This window comes from Branchiostoma lanceolatum, chromosome 1, assembly GCF_035083965.1.
Source record: "Branchiostoma lanceolatum isolate klBraLanc5 chromosome 1, klBraLanc5.hap2, whole genome shotgun sequence".
In the NCBI taxonomy this organism is placed as follows: Eukaryota; Metazoa; Chordata; class Leptocardii; order Amphioxiformes; family Branchiostomatidae; genus Branchiostoma; species Branchiostoma lanceolatum.
In genome coordinates this window covers 10,763,631-10,789,039 of record NC_089722.1, presented here as the reverse complement: position 1 = coordinate 10,789,039, position 25,409 = coordinate 10,763,631, and the positions used below count along the sequence as shown (strand labels likewise).

The 25,409-nt window shown below is 42.0% G+C and overlaps 1 protein-coding gene and 1 long non-coding RNA gene across 5 annotated transcripts in view; one reads left to right on the top strand and one right to left on the bottom strand.

Moving 5' to 3' along the window:
* Positions 1-25,409, bottom strand: part of LOC136433230 (serine-rich adhesin for platelets-like) — a 38,970-nt gene that overhangs the window by 11,544 nt on the left and 2,017 nt on the right. The window contains exons 2-28 of one of the 4 annotated variants that reach the window (XM_066425230.1): positions 23,485-23,735; positions 17,912-22,561; positions 17,176-17,664; positions 14,345-16,814; positions 13,988-14,100; positions 13,610-13,799; positions 13,325-13,401; positions 12,347-12,676; positions 12,016-12,154; positions 11,074-11,550; positions 9,303-10,763; positions 7,911-8,993; positions 7,509-7,621; positions 7,000-7,189; positions 6,757-6,826; positions 6,382-6,428; positions 5,827-6,000; positions 5,246-5,398; positions 4,783-4,908; positions 4,367-4,516; positions 3,949-4,088; positions 3,413-3,592; positions 2,131-2,289; positions 1,493-1,840; positions 1,085-1,223; positions 608-705; positions 167-314 (exon numbers count right to left, since the gene is read on the bottom strand). In XM_066425230.1, coding sequence (XP_066281327.1) covers positions 167-314; positions 608-705; positions 1,085-1,223; positions 1,493-1,840; positions 2,131-2,289; positions 3,413-3,592; positions 3,949-4,088; positions 4,367-4,516; positions 4,783-4,908; positions 5,246-5,398; positions 5,827-6,000; positions 6,382-6,428; positions 6,757-6,826; positions 7,000-7,189; positions 7,509-7,621; positions 7,911-8,993; positions 9,303-10,763; positions 11,074-11,550; positions 12,016-12,154; positions 12,347-12,676; positions 13,325-13,401; positions 13,610-13,799; positions 13,988-14,100; positions 14,345-16,814; positions 17,176-17,664; positions 17,912-22,561; positions 23,485-23,735 — 13,965 coding nt within the window. Of the gene's footprint in view, positions 1-166; positions 315-607; positions 706-1,084; positions 1,224-1,492; positions 1,841-2,130; positions 2,290-3,412; positions 3,593-3,948; positions 4,089-4,366; positions 4,517-4,782; positions 4,909-5,245; positions 5,399-5,826; positions 6,001-6,381; positions 6,429-6,756; positions 6,827-6,999; positions 7,190-7,508; positions 7,622-7,910; positions 8,994-9,302; positions 10,764-11,073; positions 11,551-12,015; positions 12,677-13,324; positions 13,402-13,609; positions 13,800-13,987; positions 14,101-14,344; positions 16,815-17,175; positions 17,665-17,911; positions 22,562-23,484; positions 23,736-25,409 lie in introns of all 4 variants that reach the window. The other 3 variants (XM_066425220.1, XM_066425210.1, XM_066425240.1) reach the window with 3 other exon arrangements.
* Positions 158-14,348, top strand: LOC136433564 (uncharacterized). The gene is made up of 3 exons (XR_010755640.1): positions 158-271; positions 626-732; positions 13,629-14,348. It is a non-coding gene; the product is annotated as an uncharacterized lncRNA (long non-coding RNA).

The following is a 25,409-nucleotide window of genomic DNA, read 5'->3' as shown; positions in this document are numbered from 1 at the left end:
TTTGTGATTATTCTGTCAACCAATGGCCTACTGAACAATGTTTAGAATGATGATCAACAAATGACAATCCAGTTGCTTGAGTAACTAATAGTTGATGATCCATACAGTTTGAAGATATTTTCCGAAGGCTGCATAACTTGTCATATACTTGTTTATACAATCTTACCCTGCACAGTATGGCGGTAGTTCCCTGATGAGGCTATTGGTCTCTTCCTCCTGAATTTAGAGCAGAAGTTATCGTCTCCCGACATCTCACAGCACCAGATTCGAGGCAAGTAGTCATTTTTGTAGTAGGTGCTATTAGTGTTCATATCCTGTGGGGCAAAACGTATTATTATTGATATACCATTATTATGACATGTTTGAATACAGCGGCTGGAGCACAGAGCAAGTTTTCACATTATTTTCTGTCAGTTTGATAATCTCTTTATGGAGTTACGTACCGTAGAAAATATGCATTTGGTAAATCATTCTATTGTTCTGTAAAGATAAAGCAAGCTAACAGTAGTTGAAGAGGATAGTATAGATTGTAGTTAGGATTCATTTGTAAAATAATGTTCAATTCTGTTAGTTGAAAATACAAGTTCCAGGCAGTAACCATACATACCTTCCTGTACCGATGCAGGAACCCAGCTCCAGACCCAAACCTGCTGACAGAGTCAATCAGGGCTCCAACCTTGTTATAACAGCACTCGTAGTTACCACCTGAATGGAGAGCATACAGGATTCCAGGTATTGTAAGTGATAATGTTTGTTTTTAGTAATACGTGTACATGTAACGTTACTCTATTTAGAATAAATGACAATTTAAACATGTAAGCTACATTTGTACATGAGTACCAAAACAGCTAATACAGAGTAGATAGATACTTAAGGAATATAGCCTGCTTTATCATGAAAAAAGGAGCCACAAATTAGCCAAACATAACAAGTAGATATTGACAAAAATGAATGAATTTTTGATTCTGAAATTGCTGATAGATTCTGAAGCTTATCTTAAGATGCAAGTCTGACAAAACTTTATGAAGATGTTTTACTGCACTGGGAATGCAACTTAATCACCTGAATACAAACATCAACCTACCTGTGGATAAGGTAAAGGCCTTGGAAAAGCAGTTGGCACTTGTTAAAATCCAGCGGCCAGACTCAGCCCTCGCTTGCCGAAAATATCTTGGACACGTTCCGATTAAGTTAGGGGCATAGTTGGATACATCTGGCTCGTCCTAAACAGGAAATTTAAAAAAAAAAAGATCAATTTCGCAGTTAAAGGACACTTTAAGTCACTGGTACTTTAATCAACAGTAAGAAGAGTGATGTTGAAACCAAAATCTACCATTATACAACATTGTGATGACCTTGCCAGATAATGTGAACAGTTATTCTGCCAGTTGCCCATATCACAATCTGGCCCTCCCAGGTAATGCAGCAGACAGACAGTAATGATTTAAGAAGGTCTCAATGATAAAAAACAATAAATGTTGTCTATACTAACCCTTGCCCAGTTGTCACATGCAAGCCTGGCATTGATGTAGTCGTCCCCATTGTTGTCCACCTGGTAGAAAATCTGGCCTTGTTTCCCAGTCGTCTGACTGACTTTTTGGCTCACACGGTACGCGTTGATGTCGTTGTTACTACGACTCCACCAGGCTGAGTTAGGGTCTTCTATGGAATACGTGCTGCTCGCTGTCCTGACCGCATAGCCTATTCTTACGGGGTAGCCATCGAGGTAGTAAACAAGCAGAGGCAGGACTGGGACCCATGTCATATACCTGTCTCTGTACCGGTACATGACGTACGTGTGGTAGAAGTCAGTGGCCACAACTGCTTGAAATGTGTTCTCCTGCAGAGTGTTAAACGATACAATAGAAAACAATATCAGTGTTTGTTGACATGATGTATATAGATTGTATAAGATAGTCTGAATCTATCTTATTTCTCACGTAAAAACAGCAGTGTGTAACTGCTGCATACAGGCCAGGTTTCCTATGCCATATTTGTTTTTCTCATTCAACAACAGCATCAGATTAGTGTGATGTTTTTTCCTTGTCATGGTTCCCTGTCAAGTACATATTGACGTAGCAACAAATGAGATTTTTCAATACTGTTCTAGCTTCTGAAAAGCTTTGTTACCTCAGTACTGTCAGCTAGCCATGGAGGGACCATTTTCTGCCATGTCGCAATAAAGACGAAAGCAGCCGTGAAGTTCCCAGATGATGGCTTGGTTCGTTGGATGGCAGAGTTCACTAACCCTGTCACAGGTTCATCTGCAGTGTATGTGTTGAACCAAACCTGTAACATACATGACAAAGCAGCTTGTTACAGTTGATCGTGGCACTACAATGCAGCACTTGTTTATTTCTCGTGTACTTAACCAACTCAGATGAACTTTCATGCTAATGCAGCACTTGATTTATCTGGTTGCCATGTAATAAGATTTTTTTGGTAGCACTTAATTTATCTGGTTGCCATAGGAATGATAGGATTTTCAGCTTTTGCGTAAAAACTATGTACAATTATGTTCAAATGAACCCAACATTTTGTAAACTCAGTCCATATATATATACAATTTTATATATATATATATATATATATATATATATATATATAAGCTGCCCGCTCACGAGAGAATGTGTAAGTTTTGTACAATGAACGCAGTGGAAAATGAAATACATTTCATTTGCCAATGCCCTCTATATGAGGCCGAAAGAAACGATTTATATAAAACAGCTTCCGTTAATTCTCCTAGCTTTTACCATTTGAATAGCTTACAAAAATCCATATCACTACTAAAATCAACAAACCCACTTACGATAAAAAACGTGGGTCTCTTCATTTTCCACTGCCTTCAAAAAAGAAGTCAAACCCAACCATAGTCAACCTTAGTTAACTTAGAACTTTGATAGTAGTCTAGATAACTATTTTTGATTCCCATGTATTTCCATGTTTGTCTGCAATTAGCCTTCGGGCATGAACTTGCAATAAAGTTATATATATATATATATATATATATATATATATATATATATATATATATATATATATATATATATATATATATATATATATATATATATATATATATATATGTATGTATGTATGTATGTATGTATGTATGTATGTATGTATGTATGTATGTATGTATGTATGTATATATATATATATATATATATATATATATATATATATATATATATATATATATATGTATATATATGTATATATGTATATATGTATATATGTATATATATATATATATATATATATATATATGTATATATATGTATATATATGTGTATATATGTGTATATATGTGTATATATGTGTATATATGTGTATATATGTGTATATATGTGTATATATGTGTATATATGTACTGTATGTGTACCGATCAAATTACAACTTAGACTGTTACCTTTGGTGCCATCCCTGGCAGCAGTTGACTGAAGCGATTGTTGGCCCAGAATGGGGAAAATATTGCACAGAGGTCCGTCTCCTTCCCCAGCACTTGGCTTAACGGCCCTGGGTTGCGCAGACCAGGAATTCCGTAGTAGTTCTCACCATTAGTGGCAACTATGAGGCCATTCTCTGTGACCTATAGGTCACATGTAATCACCAAAAGAAACAGACACAAAAACTCATTTATCCGAAGAACACATATCGTCCATCTGATGCCATATCTTTATGTTGTTGTGTCAGTTTAACATAGTTTTAATTAGTTTAAATTAGTGAACACTGTTTTTAAAAAGTACAGTGTAAAATAAACACAATTTAGTCTCAAAGTTTGATATCACATGACAAATTAATTAAGAACCTGTAATCATAAAAACAAGCTAATGACTGCCAAGAAGAATTCATCTACTTTGACACAAAAAGAGTTCCATCATTAACAGTGTAATGTTAAGGAATACTTTTAGGTTTAAGAAAGGTACAAAGAGCAAAAAGCCTTACACAAAGGTCATTGCAGAGACCCCCCGGCACTGGAAGTCCATATGGTACTTTGATGGGAGAGGATATGACCTCCCCATTCCCTGGTGTGATGTCTAGTAGCTTGTCATTTGTCTCCTCTCCAAAGGGAAACAATCTATTCTCTGCAGGGAAATATAAGAGATGATGTTTAGAAATAGTTTCAAATATGACATTAGTGTATCATGTGCATTATTTATAACTTTAAGAACTAGTGACTGACGAATGTAAGATGCAATGTGGAATTCCCACATACATTAACACACACACGCACACACAAAGATATATACACTCTCACACATAGACGCACACACACACACACACACACATACATACATACACATTCACACACAAATTATTGCAATGACACACATTATGAACATGTCCATTTATGAAATCGTACCTCTACACTGCCCCACGAAGCCGGTTCCTTGCTGGGAGGTGCTGTGGTATCCTAGGTTACAGGTGCAGTTGTAGCTGCCTTCAGTGTTCACACACGACGCATGTGGATCGCAACGGGTGGTGTTTGATTGCTGCTGACACTCATCAATGTCTGTGGAAGCAGGTGAAAAAAATCAAGCATCAGTCTCAATTAAAAAGTGATTTATAACCCATTTGTGACTTCCCACCACTAAGTGTGATGGTAATCATTGCAATGCAGTCTGTAGTTGTGACTGAATGTTCTTGGACTTGATAGTTATGATAGACACAATAAATACGATGGTTTACAGTGAGTATCTAATGAGATTGAGTCTTGTCAAGTGATATGAGTGTTTGGCACAGTGCATTGGGCATGTGTAGTTTCTGTGCGTCTCGTACCTTGACATTGGAAGCCGTCTCCTTTGTAGCCAGCCTTGCACGTACAGGTGTAGCCTCCGATTGTGTTGGTGCATGTGGCAAAGTCAGGTTCACAGTGATCCCAGCCAAGTGCACATTCGTCCATATCTTGAAGAACAAAAGGATTCAAATCATTAGTAGTCTTCCTTGTGATGCATTTTTTTGTTGTTACTGGTAACCAGATATATGTCACATTACATCATATCCAAAGATACGATTCCTTTTACGACAATCTCGTGCCTCTACTCAGTCTACTGTCAGAGTAACATAAACCACATCTTTCTATTGTGTTGGTTCCAACTCAGAAGCACAATCCAACAGAGATCTTGATATATGCCTGACATGTGTTTATCCTATAGTTTTATCGATCAGATCTTCCTCAACCTTCAGATACAATCGTACATTGTATGAGGTCACTCACTTTAGATGGCAATAATTGACTTACCTTGGCATCTGACAAATTCTGTGTCGTTGCTGCTGAGGATCATCTCGTAGCCATGGTCACAGTAGCAGTCGTAGTCTGGGGCTACAAGAAAACAGTTTCCAGCTCCGGAGGTTTGGGAGCAGCGGTCCTCTTCAGCAGTACACCAGTCAATGTCTGCAAAGTGAACATGATTGATAAGTTAATTTCCATAAGTACTAGTCAAAGAGTACAGGGCACGCCTGTAAAGCAGTGTGTTTAGCACTGAGCGTGCCTACCCTGTATAAAGAAAACAGAAATAAATAGATAAATGGTATGTATGCCATTGGTTGTTTTGTAACTACACCATTAGGAAAAAAATAACATGTTTCTTAGACCATGATTGATCATTTTCTATGTCCTATAGTAAAGTTATCAATGATTACAAATTGAGTTTGACCAGGATGATTTGATTCAAGATCAACCATAAAAGATGAAATGGCTTCAAGTAAGAGACAAAATGCAATATTTTTTACTCGAGAAAAGAGACATTGTCACAGTGGAAGTCCTTTTGTAAATACAGCAACACTAAAGCAAGAAAGCTGATTGGCAAACACCATACTTACGTCCTTTGGGACAGTCTGGCAAATCACAAGCCCGGAATTCCACCGAGGATCCATTGCAGTAACGCCTGTTGCCAGAGGGGGGCGGGCTGTCACACTGCCGTGTGCGAATCTGTGATCCTTGTCCACAGGTGGACAGACAGTTGCTCCAGGAACTCCACTCACCATACTGACCATCTAGTCAACAAACAAGTGCAAATAGAAAAAATTTAATTCTGAATCAGTTTTACCATAATTGGACTGATCAGTACATGTACATGTTTCCCCCACAAACGCCCTAAATGAACACAATCATTATTGTATAATCATTATAGCATAACTGTAGACACAAGGTATTGAGTTGTTGATGAAGGTTAGATATCCAGATGAAGGCTGGACATCCATCAAACATTTCAGACAGCATCCGCAGTCTGTCGTCATTGACTGACAAAAGACAGCGTCAGTCACTGACAAAAGACAGCAGATGCTGTCTGAAACATCTGACCGGTTCCACATTTTATCCAGCTGCTTGAGTAATTGCTACCTTACATATAGTATTGAGTTTTATGTTCTTCTTACCCAGCACTTGAGTCTCACATTTCTCGCCAGTGTAGTACATCGAGCACCTGAAACAGCATCCACCAAATAAATTAAAACAAGTCGTCAGTTTGCAACATACATGCACATGTACATAGAGGCTTTGTTAGAAGTCAGTAATGACCCTTAATTGCAGGTAAATTCAGATTTACTTGATCATTTCTTTGCCAGAAAAGAAAATTTGCAAAGTGAACATAATCCAAGACCTTTGATATGAATGAAACTGATTTAGAATATTAAATTTTGACCGAATCATTAAGTATAGTATGACCTAAATAATGCAGTGCAAATAATGCAGTGCCATTAAGAACAATATTTTGACATTTTTATGTGATATAATGAACTTATTGCACTCACTCGCAACTCCTGGACACATTGCCAACTTGACAGCTCCCACCATTGGAGCAATGACTTGAATAGCAAATCTCTGCAAATGAATATACAAATAAAAATAATTATCTTTGAAATCATAACTGTCATTTTAAGATTCAATACAACACACACAGCTACAACCATCACATAAGAGAAAAGAAGCAATAGAACAACAAGGAATCATGTTGGATATTTAGCAATATTTGCTGTTATTGCTTAGCAACTGACCTGTTGTATTGACATCCAGGTTAATGCCAACTGAAGAGATGAAAGCGGCTTCCAGGACATCGTAGGTGATCCCAGCAGCGGGGTCTGTGGTGACTGTCATTTGTACTATCAAACTGCCGCTTGAAAAATCTGTTACAGTCACTGAGTACAGCTGGGCAGCAATGGAGGTGTCAGAATAGATCTCTGTTACCTGAAGAAAACAGCAAAGCAAAACTCCTTCATATAGCATACTATACAGTTAAGAGGCATCCCTAAGGCATCTATGGAGCCATCATAAGGGACATAGAAAACCTGGGCACAGTATGGCCCACTGAACCATTTTCAAAGAAAATTGTGCAGTGGCTGAACCTGACTCAGTGGACCAACAGATGATGATGATAAAGATGCAAAAGCTGACCTACAAGGCGCTTAGTCCACAAATTACACAGCACTTTATCAGAAAGGTCACTGTGTGCTTTAAATTTGTAATCCTTAAACTGGTTAATAATATGTAGAAAAGAATGACGCACTGTGGTTTCCAGTTGAGCCTTGGTCGCCACATAGTCATCAGACGTGCAGTCAGCCAGTGTGGCGCGGTAAGTTAAGCCTGTAAACCGCACGGACTGGGAAAAACCGCTGGAAACTGGAAGGCAGATGATACAAGTAGTAAGTCTTTTGTAGCAAAAAGAAAGCAACAACAACAACAAAAATTCAGAGAGTCACGTTTCTGGCAGGCCTGATTACATGTTAACAATAACACTTCGTCCATCCACATCTGACTATTTCAATCATGCATATTAAGCATTTCGGGGATAGGACCAGCTTGCAGGTTCAAATGCGTGGAGCTTGATTACTTTCTCCCTACTGTCTATGCAAATTTGCTGTCAAGGGGTCAGTTGAACAGGGAGAAGTTAGAAGTAGCAGGTACTCACCAAGCTCGCATGTTGTTCCATTGCCGCTGAACCCTTTTCTGCACTGACAGGTGCCATTTGACAGGCCATCTGCATGCTCATCACAACCCGAGTTACAAACTGCTGGGGGTGTTGTCATCACCGTTGTAGTCCTGGGAGTTGTAGTAGGTTGTGTTGTACTAGTTTGGGTTGTAATCTGTGATGTTGTGACTTTTGTTGTTGTGGCAGCTGTTGTCTTCATTGTTGTAGGACTAGTTGTCATTTGAGTCGTAATGGGTGGGATTGTAACAGATGTAGTTAACACAGTTGTATCTTTCCGTGTTATTGTACGAGCACTTGATGACATTTGGGTCGTAATTGGTGGGGTTGTTGGAACAGTTGTTGTAAGGGTTGTCATTCCAGGTGTTGTCACAGCAGTGGTGACCACAGTTGTATCTTTCTTTGTTGTCGGAGCACTTGTTTTCTGGGTTGTAATCTGTTGTGTTGTAACTGTTGTGGTAGATGTAGTCTTCTCTGTTGTTGGACTAGTTGTCATTTGAGTTGTAATTTGTGGGGTTGTTTGTGTTGTCATCCTTGGTGTTGTAACAGCCGTAGTTAACAAAGTTGTATCTTTCTGTGTTGTTGTAGGAGCACTTGTTATCACTTGGGTTGTAATTGGTAGGGTTGTAGCAGTTGTTATCCTTGCTGTGGTTGGAACAGTTGTTTGGGTCGTCACTCCAGGTGTCGTCGCAGCTGTGGTTACCACAGTTGTATATTTATTTGTTGTTGTAGGAGCACTTGTCGTTTGGGTTGTAATCTGTGGCGTTGTTGCCTTTACTGTCGTAAAAATCGTTGTTGCTTGAGTTGTTACTTGGGAAGTTGTAGCCGCCACAGTTGTTTCCTTCTTTGTTGTCAGAGCAGTTGTGGCGCGGGTTGTTGCTCCTGGTGTTGTTGTAGAAGCTGTTGTCACCACAGTTGTATCCTTTGTTGTTGGAACTGTAGTAATGTGAGTTGTTGGTCTTGGTGTTGTAGCAGCTGTTGTTGCCAAGGTTTTTTCCTGTGTTGTTGGGACTGTAGTGATGCGGGTCGTTGCTTCTGTTGTTGGAAGTTCTGTTGTTGGAAGTTCTGAGGTGACAGATGAAAGAAACAGGAACACAATGAGATTATAAACTTGCAGGTGGCCGTGGCTATGAGATCACAGTCTATTTTGTGCAGTATACTTAACCTCAATCGCAGACTCCCGGTGGGTGTTTTCTTTTAAGTACAGTTATCTTATCAAATTTCGTTCTTCATCGGGTCAACCTAGAAAAAGAGAGCCAGCAGGAGTCTGCAACAGACTACAGGCTATAGTACACTGAGGGAGAAGTTCTCCTTTTGAGGAAAAGCTAATTGCAACGTTAATGAAGTAAAGACATTGCAAGAACAGAAGGCTACCTGTTGTTGGCAGTAATGTTGTTTCCAGTATTGTCGTTGGCAGTTCTGTCATTATCTCTGTCATTGGTGCTGAAGTACTAGGAGTTGTAGGCTCAACTGTTGTCCTGATTGTTGTCGTCGGTGCTGAAGTTGTTTGCGTTGTGATCCGCGGAGTTGTAGGCTTCATTGTGGTGTCTATTTCTGTTGTAGGCTCAACTGTTGTCCTGATTGTTGTCGTCGGGGCTGAAGTTGTTTCTGTTGTCGTCTTAAGAGTTGTAGGCTTCATTGTGGTGTCCATTTCTGTTGTTGGCTGTGTTGTTTCATCTGTTGTCCCGATTGTTGTCGTCAGGGCTGAAGTTGTTTCTGTTGTCGTCTTAAGAGTTGTAGGCTTCATTGTGGTGTCTATTTCTGTTGTTGGCTGTGTTGTTACATCTGTTGTCCCGATTGTTGTCGTCGGGGCTGAAGTTGTTTCCGTTTTTGTCTTAAGAGTTGTAGGCTTCATTGTGGTGTCTATTTCTGTTGTAGGCTCAACTGTTGTCCTGATTGTTGTCGTCGGGGCTGAAGTTGTTTGCGTTGTGATCCGTGGAGTTGTAGGCTTCATTGTGGTGTCCATTTCTGTTGTTGGCTGTGTTGTTACATCTGTTGTCCTGATTGTTGTCGTCGGGGCTGAAGTTGTTTCTGTTGTTGTCTTGAGAGTTGTAGGCTTCATTGTGGTGTCCATTTCTGTTGTTGGCTCTGTTGTTACATCTGTTGTTCTGATTGTTGTCGTCGGGGCTGAAGTTGTTTCTGTTGTCGTCTTGAGAGTTGTAGGCTTCATTGTGGTGTCCATTTCTGTTGTTGGCTGTGTTGTTACATCTGTTGTTCTGATTGTTGTCGTCAGGGCTGAAGTTGTTTCTGTTGTCGTCTTAAGAGTTGTAGGCTTCATTGCGGTGTCTATTTCTGTTGTTGGCTGTGTTGTTACATCTGTTGTCCCGATTGTTGTTGTCGGGGCTGAAGTTGTTTCTGTTTTTGTCTTAAGAGTTGTAGGCTTCATTGTGGTGTCTATTTCTGTTGTAGGCTCAACTGTTGTCCTGATTGTTGTCGTCGGGGCTGAAGTTGTTTGCGTTGTGATCCGTGGAGTTGTAGGCTTCATTGTGGTGTCCATTTCTGTTGTTGGCTGTGTCGTTTCATCTGTTGTTCTGATTGTTGTCGTCGGGGCTGAAGTTGTTTCTGTTGTCGTCTTAAGAGTTGTAGGCTTCATTGTGGTGTCCATTTCTGTTGTTGGCTCTGTTGTTACATCTGTTGTTCTGATTGTTGTCGTCGGGGCTGAAGTTGTTTCTGTTGTCGTCTTGAGAGTTGTAGGCTTCATTGTGGTGTCTATTTCTGTTGTTGGCTGTGTTGTTTCAACTGTTGTCCTGATTGTTGTCGTCGGGGCTGAAGTTGTTTCTGTTGTCGTCTTAAGAGTTGTAGGCTCAACTGTGGTGTCCATTTCTGTTGTTGGCACTGTTGTCAGAAAGAGAAAATCAGATCAATAACCTGCACATGCTTGTGGCCTTCTGATTGAGCAGGAGATGCAAAAGAACGAATGCTCGGTCTTTAAGATTGTCACACATTTACATGCAATGGAAATGAATCATTCACAGATGGAAAAGAGGGAAAAATGTTCACATCATGACAGAAAGATCATGACAATGATTTCAATTTGATTGATAAACATGAATGCTGTTTCAGAACCATGGAACGGGGGAAAGTGATCATAGATTATATGAAAGGATGTTGTAAAAAATTGGTAGCAAGAAGATTAGGGTCATACCTTCAGTTGATGGTAGCATTGTTGTCACTATTGACTCTGTGACTGGTCCTGGAGTGCTTAGTTTGGCTGCAGTGGTTGTTTGAGTTGTTGTTGCTAAAATTGATTCTGTTGTGGGTTTTGAAGGTTCAACTGTGGTGTCAGTTTGCGTTGTTGACTCTGTTGTTACATCTGTTGTCCTGATCGTTGTCATTGGGGCTGAAGTTGATTCTGTTGAGGTCCCAGGAGTTGTAGGTTTGGCTGTGGTGTCCATATCTGTCGTTACATCTGTTGTGATCGCTGTTGGCTCTGTTGTTACATCTGTTGTCCCGATTGTTGTAGTCGGGGCTGAAGTTGTTTCTGTTGTTGTCTTAAAAGTTGTAGGTTCAACTGTGGTGTCCATTTCTGTTGTTGGCACTGTTGTTACATCAGTTGTGCTGATTGTTGCACCCTTTGTTGCTGGAACTGTTGTAGTCTGGCTTGTTGCTTTTGGTGTTGTAACTGCAGAGATGAGATCAAAGTAATATGGCAAAAATGAGAATGATTTAACAACAGCAGACTATAGACTATATGAATACACTGTACTTATCCTCACAGCTCATTATGCTTAAGAAAGATGGATACAAGACATTCTTTCATTAAGTAGTGTGGTGCAGTCCATAGACAGCCGGTCTGCCTAGCAAGGTCAATGACATCAATGTGGGACGATGAACTGTTGTGATTACAGATCAAAGAAAAGTGAAGAAAATGAGATTAATGACTTCTGAGGCTTCTAATGGGTTGAATACAGTAAATAAATCATCACACCACATTACAAATAAAAGATGGAAATTCAATTCATCAAGATTAGTTTCTTCCTCTTTACAGGTATAGACAAAAATGTGCCGTTGATGAATTAAAGCAGTCAGTGTCATGTTTTGAGTAAGACATGTTGTGAAGAACTCCTCAAAACTATTTGTTTGTTACCTTCTGTTGTTGGTAGGATGGTTGTCACACCAGATGTAACATGGGTTGCATCTGTGGTAGGGATCACGGTAGTCGCATCTACTTCAGTTGTTGATACTTCAGCTGCGGCCTCTGTAGTTTTGGCAGCAGTAATTGGCTCCTGGGAAGATGAAGGTACAAATGTATGTTGGTAAGAGGTTGCTGTGGTGTAGATAACCATGGTTGTGTGTTCTTTTGTAGAACCTTTAGAAGTATGAATTGTTGAGGCTGCCTGTGGCATTGTTAACTGAATTGTAGTGGACCCAGTATTTTCTTTCACTCCAGTGGTGGATCTTGTTGATGTAGTCATTGCCTTGGTTGTAGGATCCTCCCTGGTTGTAATGCCAGCAGTTGAAGTTGTGGTTGTCTCCGCAGTTTTCTGACTTGTGGTAACTGGTGCTGTAGTCTTGGATTTGGCTGTAACTTCTGTTGAAATATTCTCTGTTGTTGATGGGAATGTCATCATAATGTTCTCAGTGGTTGAATGTTGCTTGGTAGTTTTATCAGGCTTGGTGGTGTCTAATGATGTTGTACTCAATGTTGTAATGTCAGTTGTTAAGGCTTTTGTGGTCGGTGCCATTGTTGTACTTTGACTTATTGTCGACGATGCAGTGGCTATTGCAGGCGGGATGACAGTCATCATCTGCAAAAGATGGGAAATGTTTTTGACTTTATTTGTATAGTCATTCCAATAAACACAGCGCTAAAATACCAAATCATGAGAATGATACATAAACTGCATCTAAACAAAGCAAGGTCTTATCATTTCATGTTTTCCCCTCCACCATGCACTTAAGTGCAATTATCTTGGTTGAAGATAGAATAAGTGGGAAAAGAATTTAAAAAAAAACATGACAAATTAACATCTGCCTGAACTTTTCAAGATAAAAACCAATGCCATTGCTTGGCCCTTCACCTGTCCAAATTCCCCCAGTGAAATCTTTAGAATAATATCGGTGAGAGTAACCAAATTTACTTACCAGCCAGAAAATATATCACACTGAAGTAGCCATTTGGTTATCAATTCTCCATTGGTTAAGGGGTTAGGTAACAAGAAGGTTTATTGATATGAAAAAGAACAACAAGTAGAATATGCGCTTTACAGTTGGCCATGTGATGGAACAGCACAATTGAGGGCATTGTTATCTGCAACAGGTATTGTATGAGTAAGGCGTATGTTCAAATCTCCTCTATCCTAAAGCATTATGCACATGCAATGATTAATATGATATTAATGATGGATGAACTATGAAGGTCTGAGTCCATGCACTTCCACTGTCTGGAATCTTACCTTTGTCGCTGCCTTGAGTGTAGTCGTTGGTGATGCTGCAGTGTCTGGTAACGTGGTAGGCAATGTTATGGAAATTTCTGAAATTGATGGAAAAGGAATTATCTTCAATAGTCAATGCATGCAATGGCAAGATTTGACAAGTTATTGAATACTGAACACGGGGATTTTTGATGATCTCTACCTTGGGCAGGAAGACGAAGAGAACGATGCAGTGCTATTGTCCTGGATGTCATGTCCAATTCAGCCAAACTGTGTTTTGATGTTATCACAGACTAAGCAACTGACCTGTTGTGTTGACTTCCAGGTCGTCACCAAAAGAAGACTTCAAAGCTGTGTCCAGCGCATCGGTTGTGATTCCGGCAGCCGGGTTGGTGGTTGTAGTCATACTCACGATCAAACTACCGCTTGAAAAATCAGTGATGGTCACTGAGTACACATCGGCAGAAATGTTGCTTACAGAATAAGCCGCTGTCACCTTGTGGTCAAAACAAAACAACAAATCAGAACCACATAAGTTAGCAAATACAGCAAAACAGCTTTCACCAAATATTGCAAGGAGTAATTGCTGATACATGTGCATTATGCCAATGCTGATGTAAGCAATGAAATAGAGAAAGGAAACATGCAGTCTATAAACTGATCAGTATAAAACAGCGGACTCACTGCTGTCTCTAGTTCAGCCTTGGTCGTGACGAAGTCATCGGAGGTGCAGTCTGCCAGTGTAGCGCTGTACGTCTTGTCTGTAAATCTCAAGGACTGGGAAAACCCGCTTCCAACTGGAAGACAGATGTAAAACATATGTAAGACAATCTTAATGCAACATTCTCAGTCAAACGATGGCAATGCTTCTCGTGAACTAGAGCCCTGCTGGACCTTAAGTACTTTGTCTTACCATGTTTATGTGTTAAATTATTCAATAACTTGACGATTGACTGGAAAAACTTATGGTTTACGTGTGTACTGTATAGAATCAGCGGAGAGTTTCAATTAACAATTTACAATTAAAAATCAGGTACTCACCAAGCTCGCATGTCGCTCCATTGCCGCTGAACCCCTGTCTACACTGACAAGTGCCATCTGACAAAACATCCGCATTCTCGTCACAGCCGGAGTTACAAACTTTGGGGGTTGTCGTCATCGCTGCTGTGGTTGTTGGAGTTGTGGAAGGTTGTTTTGTAGTTTGGGTTGTAATCTGTTGTGTTGTTGCAGCTGTCACCTTCATTGTTGTGGGACTAGTTGTCATTTGAGTCGTAATGGGTGGGGTTGTAACAGATGTAGTTAACACAGTTGTATCTTTCTCTGTTGTTGTAGTAGCACTTGATGTCATTTGGCTAGTAATTTGTGGGGTTGTAGCAGTTGTAATCCTTCGTGTTGTTGTAGGAGCAGTTGTTGACATTTGGGTCGTAATTGGTGGGGTTGTTGGAATAGTTGTTGTACGGGTTGTCACTCCAGGTGTTGTGACAGCTGTGGTAACCACAGTTGTATCTTTCTTTGTTGTAGGGGTACTTGTTTTCTGGGTTGTAATCTGAGGCGTCGTGACTTTCCTGGCTGTGGCATCTGTTGTCGCAATTGTGGTAGAACCAGTTGTCATTTGGGTTGTGGATTGTGGTGTTGTAGCAGTTGTAGTGACCACAGTTGTTTCCTTCTTTGTTGTTAGAACATTTGGAGTCTGGGTCGTTGCTTTTAGTGTTGTAGCTGCAGTCATCATAGTTGTCGCCCTCTCTGTTGTTGAGACTTTAAAAGTTGGAGTCATTGCGTCTGGTGTTGTTAGTGTTGTATCCGTCTCTGCTGTAGGGGCACTTGTCTGTGTTGTAAATTCTGGGGTTGTGGCAGTTGTTAGCCATGTTATTGGAACAGCTGTCGCTCTAGGTGTTGTCACAGCTGTTGTTACCATAGTTGTATCTTTCTGCATTGTCATAACAGTTGATGCCTGGGTCGTCGCGCGTGGTGTTGTAGCAGCTGCACTTGCTACAGTCGTTTCCTTCTCTGTTGTAAGCACTTTAGTGGTTCGGGTCGTTACTTGTGGCGTTGAAGCAACTGTAGTCATCACAGTTGTATCCTTTTCTGTTGTTACAACTGTTGGGGCCTGGGTCGTTCCTTGTGGTATTGTAGGAGCTGTAGTCACCCCAGTTGTAAGTTCCTCTGTTGTTGAAACTGCAGTGGTTTTTGTTGGTAATTGTGGTGTTCTAGCCAATGTAGTCAGCACTGTTGTATCCCTATCTGTAGGAGCTGTAGTTGCTCCCGTTGTTACTTGTGGTGTTGTAACGGCTCCTGGTGTTACTTGTGGTGTTGTAACGGCTCCCGTTGTTCGTTGTGGTGTTGTAACGTCTCCAGTTGCTGCTTGTGGTGTTGTTACAGCTGCTGTTGTTACTTGTGGTGTTGTGACGTCTCCCGTTGTTGCTTGTGGTGTTGTAACAGCTGCTGTTGTTACTTGTGGTGTTGTAACGTATCCCGTTGTTACTTGTGGTGTTTGAACGTCTTTTGTTGTTACTTGTGGTGTTGTAACGTCTCCCTGTCTTACTTGTGGTGTTGTCACAGTATTAGTCACCGCAGTTGTATCTACCTCTGTGGTTGCAACTGCAGTGATTTGAGTTGTTACATGTGGCGTTGTTGCTGTTGTTGCTACAGTTGTATCTTTCTCTGTTGTCTGAACAGTTGGGGTCTGGGCCGTCGCTTGTGGTGTTGTATCAGCTTCAGTCACTACCGTTGTCTCTTTCTCTGTTGTAAGGGCTGTGGTGACTCCTCTTGTTACACGTGGCGTTGTAACAGCTCCTGTTGTACCTTTCTCTGTTGCTGGAACATCAGTGGTTCGGGTTGTTATTTGTGGTGTTGTATTAACTGTAGTCACCACAGTCGTATCTATCCCTGTGGTTGGAACTGTAGTTGTTCGAGTTGTTGCTTGTGGCGTCGTATCTTTCTCTGTTGTCAGAACGGTGGGCGTCTTGGCCGTCGATTGTGCTGTTGTAGTCACCACAGTTGTATCTTTTTCTGTTGTCATACTGGTTGAGGTCTGGGTCGTTGCTTGTAGTGTTGTAGCAGCTCCAGTCTCCACTCCACCATCTGTACCTGTGGTTGGAACTGTAGAGGTTCGAGTTGTTGCTTGTTGCGTTGTAGCCACCACAGTTGTATCTTTTACGGTTGTCATAATGGTTGAGGTCTGAGTCGTTGCTTGTAGTGTTGTAGCAGCTGCAGTCTCCGCAGTTGTATCCTTCTCTGTTGTCGGAACGGTGGACGTCTTGGTCGTTGGTTGTGCTGTTGTATCAACTGTAGTCACCAAAGTCGTATCTATCCCTGTAGTTGGGACAGTAGTGGTTCGAGCTGTTGCTTGTGGCGTTGTAGTCACCACAGTTGCGTCTTTCTCTGTTGTCGGAACGGTGGAGGTCTTGGTCGTTGATTGTAGCGTTGTAGTCTCCACAGTTGTATCTTGCTCTGTTGTTCCTTGACGTGTCGCTGATTCAGTGCTTATTTCAGGTGTGGTCGTGTCCATAGTCTGCAAAGAGTAGAAAATGTTAACGGATGTTAATGAACCTGCTGTATATTACCATTAGCAACAAATACAGTGATAATCTATTGATTAGACCATCATCAATATGAGCAAAAATGTGTTAAAATCACTTCTTCATGTTTGTCCTCCTCTTAAGCATAATCGTGTGAAGATAAATAAAACTAAGAACTAGAATACTCCGTACCTTCCAATAAAGTGTTTTGGGGTGAAAATAATTTCAATTGGTCAAAGCCTCCGATGAAAAAGTATTAGCGCTCTGTGTCGGTTCTCTGTTGAAGATAAGACCATTTCCTGAACTGACTACAGCAATATGACGGTTTGTACCGTTGCATGTCTAAACCCTTACCTCCGTTGTTGCCTCGAGTGTAGAGGTTGCTGATGCCTCAGTGGAAGGTATAACAGTGGAGATTTCCGTCGCCGTTTGGAATGACGTCTCTGTCGTCGTCAGCGCAGCAATGGAAGGAGTTTGTCTGCCTGTTGTCATGTCGGCGGAGACGTCCGTGGTGGAAGAAGCCGTCGATGACTGTGTAGTTGTGGCTCGTGGCGTTGTAACTATGTCCGTTGTACCTCTCTCCGTTGTTATCGGTTGTGTCGTGCTTATTTCGTCACTGGACAACACAGTGGAAGACTGTGTGGTTCTGTCAGATGTTGTTTCTGGTAACGTGGTGGCTGGTCCTGTCGTTTCTTCTGCGGTTTCGTACGGCGTTGTAGTTGTCTCAATGTCAGTCGTCAAAATATCTGTCGTAACCACATCAGTAGTTGTGCGACTTGTCGTAACGGGTGCTGTTGTTCTCTTGGTAGTACTTGCGACCAAGTGTGTGGAGGGAGCTATTGTCTGTAAAAAGTGAACAATCCTTATATTTTGCTACAGTAAATCTACTTAGGATAAGCTACAAAATTGAAAAGCAAGCCCACGACAGATATGGTACCCAACTACTCCTCAACGTTCAATAATATCACATCTTTATCATGCCGATACCATCAGTATTTCACCTATTACGACTTCCTTGAAAGGGATCACATAGCTTGTATCTGCCACAACACTCAGGTTTACAGGTAATCTATTCTGTCTAGAAGCTTACCTTTGATGTTGTCTGCGGTTCAGTGGTTGGTGATGCCTCAGTAGATGCCATGAAGGTGGTAGGCATGACGGTGGATATCCCCGTGGACGTGTCTGTTCTTGTAAGTAAAGTGGAGGTAGACTGTCGAGTTGTGGGTGATGTTGGAGCTGTCCCAGTTGCCCGTGCTTCCGTTGTTGTCTCAGCCACTTCAGTGGTTTCGCGCAGCGCTGTGGAACCGTCAGATGTATGGGCGACTGATGTTGCCTGTTTAGTCGACATAGATCGGGTTATGCGCCTTGCGGTAGTTTCCTCTGTGAAATGTGGAGACGCCTCTTGCGTTGTTAGTTTTGGCATGGTTGTAGTTCTCTCTGTCAATGGTTCTTTCGACGTTGTCATCGGTACCTGGTCAGTCGTAGAAACTATGATTGGCTCGGTGGTTTGTTCAGTCGTTGTTGGTGATGCCAGAGTAGAAGCCATGACAGTTGTATGCATGGCAGAGGATGTCATGGCAGGTGGAGTTGTGAACCTGGAGGTAGTTGGTTCACTTGTTGTAGTATGTTGTGTCGAAGTCTCCTGTGTTGTTATTTCTGGGACGGTTGTAGTTATGTCTGATGATGGTTCTGTCGATGCCTCAGTAGAAGCTATGTAGGTGGTAGGCATGACGGTGGATAGCATGGAAGGTCGAGTTGTGAGCCTTGAGGTAGTTGGTTCACTTGTTGTTGAATGTTGTGTTGAAGTCTCCTGTGTTGTTACTTCTGGCATGGTTGTAGTTATGTCTGTTGATGAATCTGTTGATGCCTCAGTAGAAGCCACGAATGTGGTAGGCATGACGGTGGATAGCATGGAAGGTCGAGTTGTGAGCCTGGATGTAGTTGGTTCACTTGTTGTTGAATGTTGTGTCGAAATCTCCTGTGTTATTTCTGGCATGGTTGTAGTTATGTCTGTTGATGGTTCTGTCAACGCCTCAGTAGAAGCTATGAAGGTGGTAGGCATGACGGTGGATAGCATGGAAGGTTGAGTTGTGAGCCTGGATGTAGTTGGCACACTTGTTGTTGAATGTTGTGTTGAAGACTCCTGTGTTGTTATTTCTGGCATGGTTGTAGTTTTTCCTGTTGATGAATCTGTTGATGCCTCTGTAGAAGCCACGAAGGTGGTTATCTCGGAAGGCTGAGTTGTGAGTCTTGACGTAGTTGGTTCACTTGTTGTTGAATGTTGTGTTGAAGTCTCCTGTGTTGTTACTTCTGGCATGGTTGTAGTTATGTCTGTTGATGAATCTGTTGATGCCTCAGTAGAAGCCATGAATGTGGTAGGCATGACGGTGGATAGCATGGAAGGTCGAGTTGTGAGCCTTGAGGTAGTTGGTTCACTTGTTGTTGAATGTTGTGTCGAAATCTCCTGTGTTGTTATTTCTGGCATGGTCGTAGTTTTTCCTGTTGATGAATCTGTTGATGCCTCAGTAGAAGCCATGAATGTGGTAGGCATGACGGTGGATAGCATGGAAGGTCGAGTTGTGAGCCTGGAGGTAGTTGGTTCACTTGTTGTTGAATGTTGTGTTGAAGACTCCTGTGTTGTTATTTCTTGCACGGTTGTAGTTATTTCTGTTGATGGTTCTGTCGATGCCTCTGTAGAAGCCACGAAGGTGGTTATCTCGGAAGGCTGAGTTGTGAGTCTTGACGTAGTTGGTTCACTTGTTGTTGAATGTTGTGTCGAAGACTCTTGTGTTGTTATTTCTTGCACGGTTGTAGTTATTTCTGTTGATGGTTCTGTCGATGCCTCTGTAGAAGCCACGAAGGTGGTTATCTCGGAAGGCTGAGTTGTGAGTCTTGACGTAGTTGGTTCACTTGTTGTTGAATGTTGTGTCGAAGACTCTTGTGTTGTTATTTCTTGCACGGTTGTAGTTATTTCTGTTGATGGTTCTGTCGACGCCTCAGTAGAAGCCACGAATGTGGTAGGCATGACGGTGGATAGCATGGAAGGTCGAGTTGTGAGCCTGGAGGTAGTTGGTTCACTTGTTGTTGAATGTTGTGTCGAAGACTCCTGTGTTGTTATTTCTTGCACTGTTGTAGTTATTTCTGTTGATGGTTGTGTCGATGCCTCGGTAGAAGCCATGAAGGTGGTAGGCATGACGGTGAATATTCCCGTAAAGTCTTCTGTTGCCGCAACACTGCCTTGAATGGAAGTCGTTTGGGTTGATTCTGTTGTCTCTCTAGGTAAAGTTGTTATTTCTGGCAATGTTGTAATTCTTTCTGTTGATGGTTCTCTCGATGATGTCATCGGTACCTGATCAGTGGTAGAGACTATATTTGACTGGGTGGTTTGTTTAGTTGTTTTTGATGATGCCTCGGTAGAAGCCATGACGATGGTATGCATGACGGTGGATAGCATGGAAGGTTGGGTTGTGAATAGTGATGTTGATGGTTCTGTCGACGTTGTAATCGGTACCTGGTCAGTGGTAGAAACTATGATTGGCTCTGTGGTTTGTTCAGTCGTTGTTGGTGATGCCAGAGTAGAGGCCATGGCGGTGGTATGCATGGTAGAGGATGTCATGGCAGGCTGAGTTGTGAACATGGAGGTAGTTGGTTCACTTGTTGTGGTATGTTGTGTCGAAGACTCCTGTGTTGTCACTATTTCTGGCAATATTGTAGTTCTTTCTGTTGATGGTTCTTTTAATGCCTCAGTAGATGCCATGAAGGAGGTAGGCATGACGGTTGATATCCCCGTGAATGTGTCTGTACTTGTGTATAGAGTAGAGGTAATGTGTCGAGTTGTAGGTGACACTGCAGTTGTTGGAGCGATCCTTGGTTCTGATGTAGATTCTTCTGTCGTCGCAACACTGCCTTGATTGGAAGTCGTTTTGGGCGATTCTGTTGTCTCAGAAGAAGCTTTGACGGTGGAAGGGATCACGGTGGATACCATGGAAGGTTGAGTTGTGAGCCAGGAGGTAGTTGGTTCACTTGTTGTATGTTGTGTCGAAGACTCTTGTGTTGTTATTTCTAGCATGGTTGTAATTCCGCCTGTTGATGGTTCTGTCGATGCCTCGGTAGAAGCCATGAAGGTGGTAGGCATGATGGTGGATATTCCAGTGAATGTGCCTGTACTTGTGAGTACAGTGGAGGTAGTCTCTCGAGTTTGATGTGACACTCCAGTTGTAGAAGTGGTCCTTGGATCTTTTGTAGATTCTTCTGTTATCGCAACACTGCCTTGAATGGAAGTCGTTTGGGGCGATTCTGTTGTCTCACTAGGTAGGGTTGTGAGCCTTTCTGTTGTTTGCTCTACCGTCGTCATGGATAGTGATGTTGATGGTTCTGTCGATGTTGTCATTGGTACCTGGTCAGTGGTAGAAACTATGATTGGCTCGGTGGTTTGTTCAGTCGTTGTTGGTGATGCCAGAGTAGAAGCCATGGCGGTGGTAGGCATGGCAGAGGATGTCATGACAGGTGGAGTTGTGAGCCTGGGGGTAGTTGGTTCACTTGTTGTGGTATGTTGTGTCGAAGCCTCCTGTGTTGTTATTTCTGACATTGTTGTAGTTCTCTCTGTTGATGGTTCTTTTAATGCCTCAGTAGAAGCCATGAAGGTGGTAGGCATGACGGTGGATATCTCCGTGAATGTGTCTGTACTTGTGTGTAGAGTAGAGGTAATGTGTCGAGTTGTAGGTGACACTGCAGTCGTTGGAGTGGTATTTGGTTCTGTTGTAGATTCTTCTGTTGTCGCAACACTGCCTTGGTTGAAAGTCGTTTTGGGCGATTCTGTTGTCTCACTATGTAGGGTTGTGAGCCTTGTCGTAGTTTGCTCTCCTGTCGTCGTATGTTGTGTGGAGGTTTCCTGTGTTGTTATTTTTGGCAAGGTTGTTCCATCTGTTGATGGATCTGTCCTTGCCTCAGTAGAAGCCATGACGGCGGTAGGCATGATGGTGGATATTCCCGTGAATGTGTCTGTACTTGTGTGTACATTAGGGGTAATGTGTCGAGTTGCATGTGACACTGCGGTTGTTGGAGCTGTCCGTGGGTCTGATGTAGATTCTTCTGTCGTCGCAACAGTTTTGCATTGAACGGAAACTGTTTGGGGAGATTCATTTGTAGTCTCACCAGGTTGAGTTGCGGTAGTTTGCTCTCTTGTCGTCGTGTGTTGTGTCGAAGTCTCATGTGTTGTTATTTTTGGAAATGTTGTAGTTCTTTCTGTTGATGGTTCTGTCGATTTTGTCGTTTGTACATGATCAGAGGTAGAACCTACAGCTGGCTCGGTACTTTGTTCGGTTGTTGGTGATACTTCAGTAGAAGCAATGACGGTGGTAGGTATGAAGGTGGATATTCCCACTGATGTGCCTGTTCTTGTGAGTACTACGGCAGTTGAGGCACTGTGTCGAATTGTAGGGGACAAATGAGTTGTCCGTGGTTCTGATGTTGGTTTGTCGGTCGTCACAAAAACAGTGTTGCCCTGAATGGTAGATCCTAGAGATGTTTGGGGAGATTCTGTTGCCGTTGTAAGGTGTGTGTATGTCTCGCGTGTTGTTATCCGTGGCAAGGTTGTAGTAGGAGCATCTGTCTTTGATGTGGTCCTGGGCACTTGGGTGGTGGTAGAAGCTGCAGTTGGCTGTATAGTTCTATTAGGTGAGGTTGTTTGAGATTCTGTGGTTTCTTTGCCGCGGTTGGTGCCAGTACTTGTTGATGGCACCTGGGAAGTTATTATTTTATCAGAATATGCTGCAAATAGTGTGTTGTAGCCTGTCGGTTATAGTCGTGTCGTTGCAGTTGTTGTTGTTGTTGACGATGATGATGAATGATGATGATGATGAATGGTTTATTTAGTATAAAGTGCAATCAAACAACAGCTTCGCAGGTAACCACAGGTTGCGTGTATGTGTTGTAGTCTACACAACATTGTTGTCGTCGTTGTAATTATTGTTATAGGTGTGGCTCTCCTCAAAAACAGGACCTCTGTTTTACGTCCCATCCGAGAAGACGTCCCTAGCCGAAGCTAGGTACTCATTTCCACCTGAGTCAAGTGAGGAAAGTCGTGCAAAGTGCCTTTCCTAAGGGCACAACATCGGAGCCTGTTTGGGATTTGAACCCAGGATCACTAGATTCTAACCACTAGGCCACCGATGCCACTCCCAAGTGTTAAAACCATCACTATTTTGTAAGTTTCCATGTCGTTGCTCTTGTGTTCTCATGAACTCATGTAACAGTTCAAGTCGTGGACATTGTCGACGGAAGTGACGACGTCAGTACTTGTGTGTGGTTTTGTTGAGTGTGGCAAACGTTGTGTTTTTCGGGTGCTGTGGCTAAGTTGTCCATTTCTATACAGTGCTGTACTGTACTGTACAGTGTTGATGAATGCTACTGCCAATGTATTTTACAACAGCTACGTCGCGTCGGGTGGTGACTAGTTGTCATAGTGCGATTTTTACGACTTGATACTGAAATCTACTTCAAAAGTAAACGAAAACAAAACAGTCAAAGTGATCCTGTTTTATTTGTCGTTGACAAACTGAAAGTCAACTACATACCTCGAGTTAGTCGAGTACCTTGAATAATGTGCGCTTAAGATATAATAATCGTGATTTCACCATGTTTAAAATCTAACCAAAGACCTACCTTAGTTGTCACCTTCTGTGAAGTCGGTCGAAGCTCCTCAGTGGTAGGCATGATAGGTGACATTTCTGTCGTTGCATTCTCTTCAAAAAGCGTCGACATACCGCCGGTTGTTCCCACTACTTCTGCCATTGTGTCGGTGTCTACTTGTAAAATTCGCCTGGCCCTGTGACGTCTCCCAACGCCCGGCACGGTGGTCATGTTGGTGTGTTCGGCGCACTGACATGACGAGTCTGGGGAGCTGATGTGGTCGCCTAAGACAATATAAGAACAGAATCACTAAAGGAATAAAGGAAATAACGTAATTTGCAGATACACTGCTTCATTGTGTATAGATTATGTATACATTGACCAACGGAGACCTCATGATATCAACAAACCTTAATCATAACTTAATTTTTCTATATAGTTATCAGCGCTTACACATACAAATACATGCGTCTAAATTCAAGGTAGCTCCCCAACTGCCTTGAGGAGAAATGAATATACAATCGTTTTCATTTGAGTGACGAAAAAGTCAAATTGAGCATCTTCATTGTTTTAAACATCTCCTTAATTGAAATAGGTTACATTCGTCTCTGTAGCCCTCTCTTTTTGTTTGATTCAGTAGTTGGGTAAGGGTTTATGATTTCTTCACTTAGCTCAAAAATGGCTCCATTAAAGAGGTCTCAAAAGCTTGCAGCCTCATACATTAACCGCCCTAATAACAACATGAGGTACTCTTTAGGCTTTATCACGCTATTTTCCAATAGTACCTTTCCAATAGTAAATCCCGTCTGTGTTGTTACAAGTCCCGCTCTGTCCTACTTACAAAATTGACTGTAATCTTAGAGTCGCCAGGTAAATTGGTGCGGTCCCCCCTCGTAATCCTAGAGTTAGGGCCAGCATTACGGGTCTACTTCCGACTGACATGACCGTTTACCGACCTTCTTGTATGTGTGTCTGGAGCAATGTGTTGCTTGCTGACTTACACGTCATGTTCATTTCTTAATGAAACCTTCATCTCCCAAGTCCACAGCATTAAGTCGGCTCTGCTGCAGCAGGCAATCTGTACTACACTTTACACCGTCTGGTGCGTCACAGCCAACCTAAGCTTGCAAACGTCACTCGCAAATAATCTATAAGGCGAATAACTCGACGAAATATAGTACAGATTTAAGTGAAATTCAACCAGACAGTATCATGTACAACAACGAAGATATGATATTGCACACATTAGAGCAGAGTTAAACATGGGTGTGGCTTCCACCTTTTCAGACACCGACACCCATGCACCTGTTTTCACTATCTAGCATATTCTTCGCTCGTAAAAGTTCCCCTAGTTTATCAGAAAGGTGTAACGTTAGATCTGTGTTGACGATATGTAAGTAGCCCAGAGGCTCCAACAACGACTACAGTTCTGCAGTTCAAAAGAATTACAGTTATGAGATGCCATAACAGGAGCTGTGGAGCCCCCCAGGCTGTTGTCCTGGTCAGATTTACACGGTTCTTTGTCAGGAAGGGGACACACCCAGTAATTACCCTGGTATAAGGACGTCATTTTTCTCCCATGAAAACGGTCATTTACTTTGCAGGTGCAATGACACGGAGACCTGTCAACTGTAATGAGAAGATGATTGGTTGGTTGGTTGGTTGGTTGGTTGGTTGGTTGGTTGGTGGTTGAATTCGAGACAGTTGTGAAATGATATATATCTCCATCACCCAAACACAATCATCATCACAATATAGCCTCGCCTGGTCTGTTTGTGATGATCCACAAATGAACGAAAGTGTGGGCAGAGGGAAAAGGTGCGTCAAAGATGGATTAGCAGTCTTAGAAACTATGTCTTGAATCTTCATAACTAATAACTATTTCCACATCTTATTGATTGAATCTCGTGATACTGAAGACCCACGTCTACAACGTATATGCATGACCCCTTCCTTGT